The sequence below is a fragment of the Neovison vison genome, chromosome 6, assembly GCF_020171115.1.
Source record: "Neovison vison isolate M4711 chromosome 6, ASM_NN_V1, whole genome shotgun sequence".
In the NCBI taxonomy this organism is placed as follows: domain Eukaryota; kingdom Metazoa; phylum Chordata; class Mammalia; order Carnivora; family Mustelidae; genus Neogale; species Neogale vison.
The window spans coordinates 210,126,661-210,141,197 of NC_058096.1; the positions used below are offsets into that span (position 1 = coordinate 210,126,661).

General features: G+C 58.0%; 2 protein-coding genes across 2 annotated transcripts; both read right to left on the reverse strand.

The window, feature by feature from the left end:
* Positions 1–533: 533 nt before the first annotated feature.
* Positions 534–2,325, reverse strand: PTGER1 (prostaglandin E receptor 1). Its single transcript, XM_044255301.1, has 2 exons — positions 1,376–2,325; positions 534–800 (listed from the first exon to the last, which is right to left on the reverse strand). The coding sequence occupies exons 1-2, from the start codon at positions 2,315–2,317 to the stop codon at positions 534–536; spliced, it is 1,209 nt and encodes a 402-aa protein (XP_044111236.1). The 5' UTR covers positions 2,318–2,325.
* A 3,284-nt stretch (positions 2,326–5,609) lies between these two features.
* On the reverse strand, positions 5,610–13,900 carry GIPC1 (GIPC PDZ domain containing family member 1). The gene is made up of 8 exons (XM_044253821.1): positions 13,243–13,900; positions 11,234–11,320; positions 8,998–9,316; positions 8,054–8,239; positions 7,775–7,955; positions 6,901–7,013; positions 6,542–6,623; positions 5,610–6,415 (listed from the first exon to the last, which is right to left on the reverse strand). The coding sequence occupies exons 3-8, from the start codon at positions 9,283–9,285 to the stop codon at positions 6,264–6,266; spliced, it is 1,002 nt and encodes a 333-aa protein (XP_044109756.1). The 5' UTR covers positions 9,286–9,316; positions 11,234–11,320; positions 13,243–13,900; the 3' UTR covers positions 5,610–6,263.
* Between the last annotated feature and the right edge of the window lie 637 nt (positions 13,901–14,537).

The window sequence follows — 14,537 nt, forward strand, 5'->3', positions numbered from 1 at the left end:
GATGAGGGTTAGAGGGAGGTGGGAACTCTGGGCATGTGCAGGCGAGATGGGAAAGGGTTGGGAGCTGTGTTTAGGGGCACTGGAGTTTGAGGCCCTTAATGGGTGTGGTTTGGTGGCCTTGGGGATGTGTTAGAGGAGCAGGGCCACAATGAGAGAATTGTTGCTGGGGTCAGCCCTGGCGGCGGCAGGAGCGCAAAGCGCCGAGGGTTCCGACTCAGCCGCTCCTCGAGACAACCAGGGCTCTGGGGCTGGAGCCGTGGCGCATTCTGCGCAGGCTCCAGCGGCTCCAGCCGCTCCAGCTCCTCGTGTGGCGTCTCTGCGCCTCTGCATGGAGAGTCCCGGAACTGCACACCCCGGAGGCTCAGGCGGCGCCTCTATCGCCCCCGCCTGGTCACAGGGTTGCCGCAGTCCCGACCCGACACATGCCCCGCGCGCAGGTCCTCAAAAGGACTTTATTCCCCCGAAGGCTCCGCGCTGCGGTCCTGGGCCCGGCCCGGGGTGGTCTGACTTAGCTGCTGGGACTCCTGGCTCGCCTACAGGTGGCTGAGGCTACTGTGCCTGGAGCTGCGCAGCGAGCTGGCCTCCCAGGCGCTCCTGGTTAGGCCCAGATCCGCAGGGCTGCCCTTAGTGCCGGCCCTCGGGGGCAGGAGGCGAAGCAGTTGGCGCAGCACCGCCTGGCGCAGCAGGATGTACACCCAGGGGTCCAGGATCTGGTTCCATGAAGCGAGGCGCACGGCCAAAAACAGCGGCCGCTGCAGGGAGCTGGAGCCCCAGCCCCCGACGGCCATCACCACTAACACCTGCGGGAGAAGCCGGTGTGAGCCGTGGGGCAGGTGGAAGAGAAGGGGGCTGGCCGAGGGTGGGGCTGGGATGGATGGGAGCGTGGCCGGAAGGTAAGGGAGCTGTGAGGGGCTTACAGGCTGGGGAAATGGAAGTCTTCGTAAGAAGGAACTATGGAAAGTGGGGCGAAGAAAGCGTGGCAGAAGCATTGGCCTTCAGTGAGTGGGGGCTCGAGAAAAAAGGAGAGACGTCCCAGGGATCCCGAAGGGCTGGGGACCGAGGGGAGAAGAGAGACGGGATGGGGTGGTGGTAGGGAATGCTAGGGAATGAAGCGTCCGGGTCTGAGGGGTGGGGCTGGGAGGAAGCTTGCCTGGCTGGGGCGGACTACAAAGACCCCGGGCGGGAGTAAGAAAAGGGGACTGGGTGGAGGGGGTGGGATGTCAGACGGAGAGGCCAAAGGGCGGTCTTTCCTGACAGTTGGGGCCTCGAGGGGGTGGGGCCCCGGCTGCAAAGGGAGAACCCAGGTATCCTAGGACGGAAAGGGGTGGGAGGGGGCAGGGAGGAGCCTGGCCGGAGGGGCGTGTGCGCCCCTCACCAGCAGCGGGCTCCAGCAGATGCACGACACCACCATGATGCCCACGAGCTGGCCCACCATCTCCACATCGTGAGCGCGGGCTCGGCGCGCTGAGCCACGGCCCGGGGAGCCGCCGGGGACCGAAGTGACGGACGAGGAGGACGAAGCTGAGGCTGAGCGGGGCGCGCGCGCCCCCCGGAGACGGCGGCCATCGGGGCCACATGCAGGAGGACGGCGTCGAGAGCGGCGGCGCCAGCGGGCGCGCAGCAAGGCCAGGCCGCTGAGCGTGTTGCACACGAGCGCGGCGAGCAGCGCCGCCAGGCCGAGGCCGGCGAATAGGCTGGCGAGCAGCGCCTGGCGCCACCCGCCCGCCGGGCGCAGGCCGATGAAGCACCACGTGCCGGGGTACTGCAGCTCGTAGCGGCCCACGCGTGCCAGGGGCAGCAGCGCCACCGCCAAAGCCACGGCGGCCAGTGCGGCCAGCGCCAGGCGCGCGCGGGCGGTGGAGACGCGCGCCGCGTGCAGCAGCGGCCGCGTGACGCCCACGCAGCGCTCCACGGCCATGCCGCAGCCCAGTAGCAGCGGGCACAGGCCGAAGAAGACCATGCAGCCTCCCAGGAAGTGGCAGGCGCCGCCCGCCGGCGAGCGGCCCGCCGCGTACAGGCGCAGCACCAGCGCCCCGGGGATGACATGGCCTGCCAGGTCAGTGGCCAGAAGGCTGGCGACAAACAGCAGGAAGGTGGCGGTCGATCGGCGGCGCCGCAGGCGGCCCGTGGCCTGCGCCAGCAGCGCCAGCGCCAGCACATTGGACACAGCGCCCAGGGTCATGGAGAAGATGGGCAGCGCTGGCGACGCGCCTGCCCGGCCGGAGGGAGGCCCAGCCGACGCGTTGAGAGCCCCGGGCTCCGCACATGTGGTCGCCTCGCCAGCCAGGCTCAGGTTGAGGGCCCCGCAGAGACTCATGTCAGATGCTGGGGTGGAGGCAGGGGAGAGGAGAAGAGGGCATGGTGAGGCCAGCTAGGAGCACACTGCCCACCATCCGAATGGGACCGGCAAGCAATCCCACCTCGGTCAACCGGACCCATTTGATGCCACGGCATTCTTCTGTCGACTCTGCCCAGGCCACTGCAGATGACCCTGGCTGCCCTATTCCCCACCCCTTTGATCTCCTCTGCCTCATCAGCCCATCTCTTGCTTGGGGCCTCATTCTTGCCTTCACCACCTTCTCCGTCCACCTTGGTTCCTGGGTCTCTGGCCTTCGAGTCTGTCCCCACCGCTGGGCGTCACAGATCTAGCTCTGACACCCACCTCATTTTTGCACCACAGCGAATTCCTTGCCCCTGGCTCTATCTGACACCTGCCGACCCATTTCTGATTGCAGGGCCCCACCTGACCTCACTGCCCCATCCCCGACCATCACATGTCACCTCTTCTCCAGTCCCATGTTTGATGTTCACAGCATCCCCTCTGCCACCATGGGTACATCTCTCCCCACCTCATTGTCCTTTTCCCCACAGCCACATCTCTGTCCCCACCATCCCTGTCCCTACACTCCCGAGGGTTCTGTTACTGTCTCACCCTGGCTCTGCCCCTGATCACAGCTGCCTCACCATGGATGCCCTCTGGTTCCCATTCCCACAGCTCCAGGTCTCTGCCGCAAAGACCTCAAGGTGGACCCAGCACCACCCATCCCTGATAACCTGGAGGTGAGGACTAAAAGGGTAGAACTGCCTGCTGGCCACATGGGAAAGGCAGTTAGACAGACAGTAAGACTGACAGGGACAGACAGATGGGGCTGGGAGTCAAGAACACAGGACAGAGTGACTGAAGTAGCCATGGTCCCATCTTCCAAACCCTCCTCCCCCACCAGAGATCCCCATGCCCCAGGCTTCTTACCCACACAGCTTGGGACTCCAGGTCCCCATCGCCTGCTGCTTGGCCCTGCTGCCTGCTGCACCCGCGCCCGCTGCACTAGAGCTCTCTGGCAGGCCAGGCCGCTCCCTCTCCCTCCCTCCTGGGGCGGCTCCTCGGCTCCCTGCCTCCTCCCGCTGCCCGCTCTGGCCTCCAGGGGCCGCTCCAGCCATCTTGCGCCCACAGCACCGCCCCCCCCCCCACCCAGTGACAGAGACCCCTCTGTGCTCCTGGCAGTGGGCAGGGGCCACTCTGGACCCCAGCTGCCCCATCAGGAAGGGGGCTCCTGGGGAGTTGGCCTGGTTCCCCATGACCCCCTCCCCCTGGCAGGACGGGAGTAGCCCTCTTCCTCCCCTCCCCCCAGGCGCGGGCCTTTCGCCTGCCTCATTAATAAAGCGGATAAAATCTAAACACTGGAAAATGTGAGCATCGCCCAGGGCGGTGCACTGGGGCGTCTGCAGGGGGTGCCTCTGCCCCCACAGGAACTGTGAGGTCGGGGGCTAACCCTGTTTGGGGTCCGCAACACCCTCTTGCCCTGCCAAAGCCTTCGTGGATGCTGGGTCGGTGGTGGTGGGCAGTGCCTCATGTGGACCAACTTGGGTCAGGCCCAGCCTGGCCAGGAGACTCGCCCACTATTTACACTATTTACACAGGGGCTTAGAGCTCCAGCCAGGGCCAGCAGCAAGTCATACCCTGGGGAATGGGGGCAGGGGAGGAGGCTGAAGAGGGGCAGGGGAACCAAGAGGTCCGGTGACCAGGGACTCTCTCCTGAGACACACAATTGCAGCCTCACATCCTGCCGTGAGAAGGAAGGGCACACACACACACACCTTACACTTACACACCATCATACCTCTTAACACCCTAAGACCAGATACCGTCAGCCTGTCTCCAGCTCAGCAGTAGCCATGTTCCTCAGAGCTTTGGGGTTGGCCATTGTCATACACCTGAATGCACTGTGACTGTGTCACCTCCATGACCCCCAGAGGTGCCCCCATTGTTACTTGCTTAAATTTCTCTCAACAACGCTGAAATGCATTCCCGTGAGAAAGTGCTGGGAGATCCAGTCTCAGCACCGAGACCCACACAATCCCTACTCCGAGACAGCCCACTAGCCACACTCCGCATCACCCACAGACACCCCAACGGTCCAAGACCAGCACCACGAATACACTCCATACACCATCCACATACAGGAGTGCCACCTCCTGGACATCTGGAGATCTAGCTGGTTAACACCTACCCCACGCAGGCGTTAGGTGTTTCCTAATCTCCAGGGACACACACCCTCACAGCCTGGGACACCCCCCCACCCCCGACCCCACGAGCTGCCCTTACAGGGCCACACTCCACACAGATTGCTGCAGGTTACACCCACAAACACCCTGGAACATGAAGACAGTCATTACATCCTGTTCCCTCGACGGAGTCAAAAACCACCAAAACTCTGTCAGACACAGTCTTACTGCCTAAACACTGAGACACACAGCTACACCCTTTCACGACCTGAGCTGTTTACCAGCACAGAGACCCTGAGAGGGATCCTACCAACAGCTCTCTCCATCCCACCCCAAGAAGGCTGCACACACACCCTAAGCCTAGCCAGCCCTCCGAGCTCCCCTTTCCCGGGAAGGCCCTCCTGCCGAAAGGAGGGATGAAAAAGGGGAGCGGGCTGACCTCAGACGTTCCTGCAAGGACCTCTGGCCTGGCTCCCCTTGCTTCAATTCCTGCCCTTCCCTCCAGGTCTGGCCAGGGGCCCACCCCCCTTCCCTGATCCCCACTCAATCCTCAAGGATGAAGTAGGTTGTCAAAACAAGCACGCTGGGTTTATGTCCAGTGCAGACCATAGACGCCAGCAGACCCCACACATCCAGGGTCAGCAGGAACGGGGGCCACATCATGACTGCCCCCCTCGGTCTTGGGTGCAGGGCTCCTCCCCATAGCATTTGCCTTAGCAGGCCTCCATCCCAGGCCCCCATCTTTCTTTTCCCAAGCCAAGCTTCTGCACCGCCCCCCAGCCTGGCCCAGGTGTTCCCCGTGGCCCTGGGCGATAACAGCCTTGCACCCACTGTTCACATCAGGCCTGAGGTGGCGGGAGGCTTTGTTCGAGAGGGAGCAAGATTTGAACCTCAGTAGGCCAGGAAGCTCCGGCCTTTGACTGGAAGCCTGGTGGCCCGCAGCCAGAAACCTCATCAGGCGGAACGGGTTGAGGGGGGGTGGCCCATGCAGGCTCCTAATTCAATTTGGAGCCCAAGGAGGATGGATTTCAGCTGCTACATTCTTTCCCAGCCTTGGCTCACCCCCTTCTCCCACCACGAAGCCAAAGCTGAAGCGGCCACACAGGTCCGACAGCAGATAGATTCTTTATGTTCAAGACAGCAAATTCAGATACAAAAGCCCACTGCCATCCTCCCTCCTGCCCCTTCTGTCTGGGGCTGGGCTGAGGGAGACACAGAGGGCAGGGGAGGGAGGGAGGTTCGGGGTTCACAGCAGACTAGTGTTTCCAATACGGAGGTAACAGACTCCACGGTGAGGGGGCTCCTCTCTGGGTGGGGCACGGGGGGGGGGGGCATTATTGCATTTGCTGAGGGGGGATGCCCCCCTTCTGCATTCCCTGCAGCAGGAAACAAGGGAGGTCACGACCCCAAACAGGCCCCAGGGAGATGAGAGACCAGTTTGGCAGCTGATGCGGAAAGTGTTGGGGGCGGGGGTGGCCGCCCAATCTGGCTGGTCCCTCCCCCCAACCCCCTGTGCCTGACCCAGCTGAGGTAGGTGGGGAACATGGCAAGGGGGGTCCGGGCACCGCCAGGGTGGGAACTGGGGAGGGGTGGTACCGACTGGAGTGGGGCAGAGGCCCGGGCCCACCTCCACTCTCTGTGTCATCCTTGGGGTGCGGAGCAAAGGTCCAAGCCAGATGCTGGGGTCCAGGCCATGGTGGCCCTCCCACGGGGGGCTCCCACCAAGCGGAGTCAGGTCACTGAGAGGTCTGGAAGGGGGCCTAGAAGCGGCCGACCTTGGCATCCCCAATGGCACCCCAGACGTCAAAGACGAACTCATCAGGGAAGGCAAAGTCACCGAGCCGTTCGTCCAGAGCCTCGGCTAGCTCATCTGGGTTCCTTTTGTCCTTTCCAAGCTCCACCATGGTGGCCGCTGGACAAGGGAGGGGGAGCAGAATGGAAGCACAGATGACCGAGGTCCTCAGGTCAGCCCCACATGACCTAGAAGCCCCCTCCCCCAGGCTCACACCCATACCCAGATCCAGACGTCCCCACTCACCCAACTCCGTGTCCCTGATGCCCATGTAGCTCTCCAGCAGGTCATCTACCTTCTCAATCGCCTTCTCCTCAAAGGCTGAGGGCTGGCGGGGGGAGGGACAATGACATCACAATAATGTGAACGTGTTTATAATTGTACCTATTAAGTGCGGGATGTTCTTTTCACCACTTTACACATACGGACCCACAGCTCATCCTCACCACAACCTGTGACGATATTACTATCCCCCCTACTTTACAAACAAGGAAACTGAGGCCCACCTGCCCAACAAATGTCCCAGAGCGGGTGTGTGGCAGAGGTGGATTTGAATCTATTGGATGCCCCGGGAAGGAGGGCTGGGCCCTGGCTAGAATACTCACCACATCTTCTACTGTGGCAGGGCCACGGGATCTGAGCCGGAGGGTCCCTCGGCCAGTGCCCAGCTGGGGGCCAGAGCCTGGGCGGCCACCCCCTGAGCGTACACCAATCATGTCTGTGGAAGGCAGGGAAGGGGTAAGGGTCTGGGAAGCCCAATTCCAGCATACCTTGGGCAGGAACCCCAGCAGCCTGGCCTCTGATACCCCCTTCTACCTTCTCCAAGCTTCTGCAGGCTCTGGGGATTTGGGGTCTGAGGTGACCCCAGGAGGGCAGGACTCCTGACCCAGGCTTGGCATGGAGGGAGGAGGGGGGGGTTAAGGACAGGCAGGGGTTGAGAATGGAAAAGGCTGGAGGGGAGACAGAAGGGGGCCCTGTTCCCAGGGCCTGAGGGACAGGAAGGGGGTGGGGTCTGGGTCTTGAGCTGTTCTCCCCAAGGCCAAGGGGATAGAGCTGCTGGGTCAAAGACCAGCCCTATCTGCCTGGGGAAGTGTTTGAGAGTCCCCCACCCCCACCTCAGGGGCCTTAGGCCCATTCCAGAGAGTTAGTGAAGTCAGACAGAAAAGTGGGGGTGCAGGAACAGGGCAGCCAACCCTGGCTTTCAGGGCTGGGGTGTTAGCTTGCCAGGGCTGGGGGCGCTTGGCTGGGCTAATGGTTCGGGGAAGCTGGGTGTGGGGGCAACTTCCTCCTTGTTCTCACCCTCCTCCCAGGCTGGGCGTAGAGCCAGCACCCCCTCCCCAGGGCAAGGCGGAGCTATCCCCCCCCTACTCCACTGCAGCTGGCTGGCCTTGGGCGCCACCTGCTGGTGCCTCCCGGCCACTGTGGCCTGAACCCAAGCAAATAGGGCCTCCACGGGGGTCGAGGTAGAAGCCCCCTCACCAAAGGCCTTGCGGGGCTCTGTGAGCTTCAGTGTGAAGGTGCGGCCTCGGGGCAGCTCCTTGAGCAGACGGGCCACCTCATAGTGCCGGCAGCCCAGCAGACTCTGTCCGTTGATGGCCTCAATCATGTCACCCACACTGATGAGCTGGATATGGTCGATCACGCTTCCCTCCTTAATGCGCTGCGGGTAGAGCAGCTGTCAGCCCCCAGGGCTCTGGCCTTCGCTACCGCGGCCCATCCTCACCCTCAGGACTCCGGGGGCCCCATCCCCCCAAGCACCTTGATGAAGGCATAGCCGGCCCCGTTGTCAGTGATGGTGAGCCCCAGCGCCTCCTCCGACTTGAACACCTCTACCTCCTTGCGCTGCCCCTTGACGTGGGCAAAGATGAAGTCCTCCAGCCCGATCTGGCCCCCCAAGAGCTTGTCCATGTCCACTTTGTGGGTGTTGAGGGTACAGAACATCACCTGCATGGGCGGGAGACACTCAACCCTTACCTCCCTCCCTCACCCTTTGCTAACTACCACCTGAGGGGCAAGGAGGGAGCTGGGAAAGGGCTGTGGGTCCCCACCCCAGTGCCTGACCACCCCAGAGTGCCCCCCTCCAGGAGGCAGCTCTGCTAGGGCTGGGATTTCTGTTCTAGCAAAAACTCCCTGCAGCTCCCAGAGCACAGAGCCTGGCACACAGTGGATGCTCAGTAAGGGCTTGTGGAACAAATAAAGGGGCACAGGATACCCACCGCACCTACTGGGACCCCTGCATCTACTTCCTGCTCAGTCCTACTGTTGCTCTTCTTGCCTCCCTTCCTTCAGCTCCCAAGTCCTTGGGGTAAGGCCTCCCAATGCATCACAGAGAAATTAACCTCGCATCTGACCTTCAGATCCCATAATCAACTGGGGCGCAAGTCTTCTAATGCATGATAGGAATGTCGCATCCAGCCCTGGTCACCCATTTCTGCTGTCCACGGGGCACAGGCCTCCCAGTGCCTAATGGGAACTCAGCACTCAGCCCTAATCTCCAGCTCTCCATAGTTCACTGGAGTGCAGGCATCCTAATGACTGATGGGAACTTGGCATCCAGTGTGGCCACCAGCTCTCATGATCCACTAGGGAGCAGGTCTCGGTGTATGGAACTTCGGCATCTGAGCCACAGCTCACGAGAAGGAGGCATGCCCAGGCCTCAGCCCACCATCAGGGACCCTGGTGCCCAGCTCCCCAGTGGGTACCTCGGCAGCTGGCAGCCGGAAGGCCTCGGCGATCTTTCCATACAGCTCCTTGACGTTGGTGAAGCCCTCAATGCGGCCCGTGGGACTGCCGTGGGCCAGCTGGGTGTGGAACACGAGGCGGGGCCGCAGGGCTGGGGGAGGGGGGGGCAGGCCCATTTGGGGCCCCCCTGCCCCACCCCCACCCAGGGGCCCCGGCTCCCCCACGCCCAGCCCCCCACGGCCTGGCTCAGCCTCCTCATTTTCCACCAGAGGCGGCGCCTTTTTCCGCCGCCCCAGTCCCAGCGGCATGAGCAGCGAAGCGTGAGCTGGCTCAGGAGATCTGCAGGGCAGGAAAACGCACTCAGGGCCTGGGCAGTGGCCTCAGGTTGCCTCTCCCACACTGTTAGCCCCCTACTGGGCTTAGGAAATATTTAGAGAATAGACTGGCCTTGGTTCAAAACTGGGGCCCAGCACCTACAAACCTTGTAGAGAAGTAATATGAGCAGCTAATACCTGCTAAGACCCCAAGCAAACTATGCTGTGACCTTCCTTCATCCTCACACCACATCGGGATGTGGGGACAAGATTATGTTATGAGGATGCCCATTTAGCAGATGAGAAAATGGAAGCTCGGAGTGGTTACATTCCCCTTTATTTTTCTATTGGCACCGATGGTCACTAGTGCTGTGCACAAAAAAACTGACTCTCCCTTCAAAGCACACAGGCAGGTGACACTTGCTGACCTCTGTGACTGGGAGGGCATATGACTATAGTTCTGCCCAATGAGTTGTGAGAGGAAGTGACCCATGACATTTCTGGGCTGAAGCATTTGCTCACTGGAGTGAGAGATGCCGGGGTTCTCTATTTCCTGGGCAGGGTGTGTTTGATGTGGTAGTGACTCCATCAGCCAGGCCCTGAGTGACTATAATGAATGGAACCTCCCGCTGAGCTACAGGAACAAAAAAAATAAACCTTTGTGGAGTTCAGCCACTAAGATTTGGGGGGTTCTTTGTTACTGTTGCAAAACTTGTCCTGACTGATACAGTCTTTTTCTTTCCTTTACCTCTACTCTCCCTTATTTCTTCCTCCCTCCTTTCAAACAAATATTTTTTGCATACTTACTATACTCCATGCAGCACTGCAGATCTTGCCTTCAGTAAGATAACCAAGTTCCCTGACCAGGGCCACTATGTGCAGTTACACAGGTTGTTCACTGTGCAAAAGCACCAGACCAGGGCTGCAAGTGGGACTGAAATTCATTCAGCCTGTGCTCTGCTTGTCAAGCTGATGTGTTTGCCAGGGGGAAGGACTGCCTCCTTCCAATTCCCCTCTAGATGCCATGTATGCTAGCTGGGGCTCTGTCCAGCTGTCCAGAACATATTGTCCAGAGAAGACACACAGTGAGCAAGCACATGTGTGAAAGTCTAATATAATTCCTAATTGTGCTATGAAGACAATAAAACAAGGCAAGCTCTTCTACACCCAAGTTCAAGGAGGGCCTCTCTGAGCAGGTCAAACTGAACCTGAGACCTGAGTGACAGGAAGCAGTATCCACATGAGGATATGAGCAGGTCGGCTCCGGGCCAGTACAAAGGCCCTGAAGTGGGGACGTGCTTGGTGTGTTTGAAGAACAGCTAGGAGGCCTATGTGGCTGGAACAGAGTGCTAGCAGGGCCTCCTGCGCCCAGGGAGGACTTAGGCCTTTGCTCTGAGTGAGGTGGTGGCCACGGGAGGGCTCTGAGCAGACTCTCAGGCTCACAGAACAGCAGGAGCCCAGTGTAACCAGAGTGCAGCGAGCAATGGGAGACAGAAGAGGGGTTCTACAGGAGGCAACAGGGGGTGGGAGGGGTCAACTCTGCAGGCCTTCCAGACTGGGAAAGAGCTCAGGTTTCATTTTTGAGTCACACGTCCAAAGTCACGGAAGCCGGCTGCACTCTCTGATCTGTCTGACGCCCACACGGCATGGCTCCCTAAGCAACTCCATCCACCCTGGGCTTGGGATGTCTGCTCTGCAAGGGGGGACTTCCACCCACCTGGCCAGGCTGTGGTAAGGATCTCCTTATGCCACATTTTTCTGTGTAAAGAGGACTTCTGGCTCCCTCCCTTAAAACCTCTTCCTCCAGGGGGCCATCCTGGATTCAACCAAGCCCAGCTGGCTGCACCCACTCTCATGCCTCTATTTGTTTGCACCTGCATTCATTCATCTGTTCTCCAACACCTCCTCCAGTCTCCCCTGCTCCAGCCCCAGCATCTCTCACCTACACCAGTGCAGTTGCCTCCTCCAAGTCTGCTGGCTTCTGCCCTCACTCTCCACGGTCTATGTCAACACAGCAGCCAGAATGATCCTGTAAAACACATGTCACATCACACCTGTCCTCTGCTCTGACCACCCCCCCCAACCCGGGGCTCCCACTTCCTTCAAAGTAAAAGCCAACATCCTTCCCTTGACCCACAGACCTCCCCAAATCTGCCCTCCATCACTGCCCTCCCCTCCTCTCCTCCCACTCTCCGCCTTGCTCGTACCTCCCAGGCACACAGGACTTTCCCCTGTTCCTTGGGCATCCCTGGTGCAGCCCAGACTCAGGGCTTCTGCACCTGACTCTGCCTTCTGGCATCTCCCACAACTCATTTCATCCACTGTTCTTGTTCACTGTTTTCTCAAAGGGCAAGGAATTTTGTCTGCCTTTTTCATTCCTATACTCTCAGTGCAGAGAACAGTGCCCGGTGTGTAGCAGGTGCTCAATAAATATTTGCTGAATGAATGGATGGATGAGTGATCCTAATATTCCTTAGCCCACCAGTCCCTGTGCCTGGCTCTGGGGAGGCAGAGAAGCACAGGCTGGAGGCCCTGCCCCGAAGGAGTCTTGTCTTGCCCGCAAAAGCGCAAGCCCCACCTCTGTGGTTCTCATTCTTTGCCTCCCAGCACAATGCTAGGGACAGGGCAGGTGCTCCATCCAGCCACATAGACACAGAATATCTCCCTCACTTTTCACTGTGGTTTTGTTTTCACTCCCTTCATAATCAAGGATGCATAACAACTTTTTTTTTTTTTTTTTTTTTGTAATGGGTGGTGGCAGGGAAGGGCAGAGGGAGAGGGAGGGACTTGAATCTTAAGCAGGCTCCACCACCAGCAGAGAGCCCACTGAGGCTCTCTGTGGCACCACCACAGAGCCCACTGAGGGGCTTGATCTCGCAACAGAGATCATGACCTGAGCCGACATCAAGAGTTGAATGCTTAACCGACTGAGCCACCCAGGCTCCACATTTAACAACTTTTAAGACATTTATTAACTACTTGGATGTGTCCTTTTATGAATTGCCTATTTAAGTCTTTGCCCATTTTTAAAAATTGCAGTTTGTTTTTTATTGTAATGCCTGTCTTTCTTATTGATTTGTGGAAACTCTTTATATATTTGGGATACTAGTATTTTATTGGTTACTTCATCTGTCTATCCACAGCACCCATCACAGTAGGAATTTGCTGAATATTTGACAAAAAGCAAATTCTGAATGAATAAACCAATGCTGTCCCCTCAGATTATTTCATTGCACTCAGTGATGCTTAAAAAGATTAAATGAAGGGTGCCTGGGTGGCTCAGTTGTTAAGCATCTTCCTTCATTCAGCTCAGATCATGATCTCAGGGTCCTGGGATTGAGCCCCACATCTGGCTCCCTGCTCAGCGGGAAGCCTGCTTCTCCCTTTCCCACTCCCCTTGCTTGTGTTCCCTCTCTCGCTGTATCTTCTATCAAATAAATAAAATCTTAAAAAAAAAAAAAGATTAAAACAAAAAGATCCCAAACCCCTTATCATCACCTCCTCTGGTTCTCTTCCTGCTGCCCCTCACACATCTCAGCAGGATGCTGTGAACATGAGTCTGGAACCCGACCTCTCCACTTACTAGCGGTGTGACCTTGGGCAAGTGTCTTATCTTCTCTGAGCTCCAGGGAAATCATACATGTGCCTGGCACATGAGAAGGGTTCCATAAATTGTGATCTTTTTCTTAACTACTATTTCCATCTGTACCACCTTTCAGTCAGTTGACAAGATTCAAACTTCCTCTTTGACCCAGGGCCCCCGCATCCTGATCACCAATTCCCAATCTCATTACTCTGCCTAGGCTTGCTGCCCTGGTTCAGGTGAGTTTCCATATCCTCACCTGCGAGGAGGGAATAATGGCAGTGAGGAAAGTAAGTGATTAATGAATTTGCATTCCAGGCTAGAAGAGGCAGGGCAGCCTGGGTTCAAATCCCACCCTCACCACTTACCAGCTGTGTAGCCGTGGGCAAGTCACTTCATGTGATGGGGCCTCAGTTTTCTCATTCAAAAAAAAAAAAAAGCAGCAGAATTCCTGTACAGGAATCCAAAGAGATTATGCAAACAACCTGATTAGCATTTTGCCTGACATTTGATTTAAGGAAACTGTTACTATTATTGTCATTATTATTATGGCCTCCTCCCCTCCCTGGCCCGGCCCAGAAACCTCCCAGTCCACTCCACTCCACCTGCAGAGGTCTAGGCTAGGCCACCTCCTCCAGGCAGCCTCCCTGGCTTGCCTCAGCCTGCTGGAACCGCCCCTGTGGTCCAGACGGCTCAGGCCCATGCACTTAATTACATGTTGCCCAGGCAGAACTCTTGTCTTTCAGTCTTAGGCTGCTATTTCACTTCGTGTCTCTATTTTAAAACGTAAACCAGATCGTGTCACTCCCCAGCTTCAAAACTTACAACAGTTTCCCACCTTACAGAGGAAAAGCTCCAAACTCCTTAATATGAGCCACAGACCCCTGCAGAATTGACACTTTAGCTGCAGCTGGTGGCCCAGGCACACTATTCCAAGCTCCATCTAGTGTCAGAGTCCTTAATGGGGCTGAGCCCCTTGCCTGATCTTCACGAGGCTACCTTCTTTTTGTCCTTAGATCCTGTCTCCAAAGTCACCTCCTCCAAGAGCTCCCCCCCCCATTCTACCATGCCACCCCCTCATATTTTATTCATAGCACCTAGCACTTCTACCATCTGCAGGTACCTTCTTTACTTACTTGTTAACTTGCTTGTTGCCTGTCCCTCTCCCCCGACAACTAGAATGACAGCTCCTACAGAGGAGGGATTTTTGTCTTGTTCGCTATTGCATCCTCTGTGCCAAGAACCATGCCTAGCACATAGCATGTGCTCAATAAATGTTTGTAGAATGGACGCATGTGCCTGATGTCCTCATTCTGACTACTCTCTGAGCCCTCCTATCCTCAGAACATGCCATGGAGTTGCTAACTGCCACCCCCTCCCCACGTTCCCAGTGTCCCCTCAAACCTGAATATAGGGATAGAGAAAAAGAGTGCCAGCCTGAGCACCAAGCACATTGGCTTGAATCCCAGCATCCCACCATCTCTTCCCTGGGAAGGGCCTGAAACTTAGCAACTCCACAACGACGCAGAATCATGGTGGGGGCAGCAGGAAGTGGGGAAGGGGGTTCCTGGGAGCTGACATAAGCTGGGGGCAGGGGGCCACCAACACCTAGCCTCCCCTTTCTAATAGGATATTGCTTTGGAGAGGAGGGCGGGAGGCCTCT

Coding starts and splice junctions, on each gene's coding strand:
- PTGER1 (XM_044255301.1), bottom strand. CDS start 2,317: ATGAGTCTCTGCGGGGCCCTCAACCTGAGCCTGGCTGGCGAGGCGACC. Junction 801..1,375: donor TCTGCTGGAGCCCGCTGCTG/GTGAGGGGCGCA, acceptor CTTCTCCCGCAG/GTGTTAGTGGTGATGGCCGT.
- GIPC1 (XM_044253821.1), bottom strand. CDS start 9,285: ATGCCGCTGGGACTGGGGCGGCGGAAAAAGGCGCCGCCTCTGGTGGAA. Junction 8,240..8,997: donor TCCGGCTGCCAGCTGCCGAG/GTACCCACTGGG, acceptor CCGCCCATGCAG/GTGATGTTCTGTACCCTCAA. Junction 6,624..6,900: donor CTGCCACAGTAGAAGATGTG/GTGAGTATTCTA, acceptor TCCCCCCGCCAG/CCCTCAGCCTTTGAGGAGAA.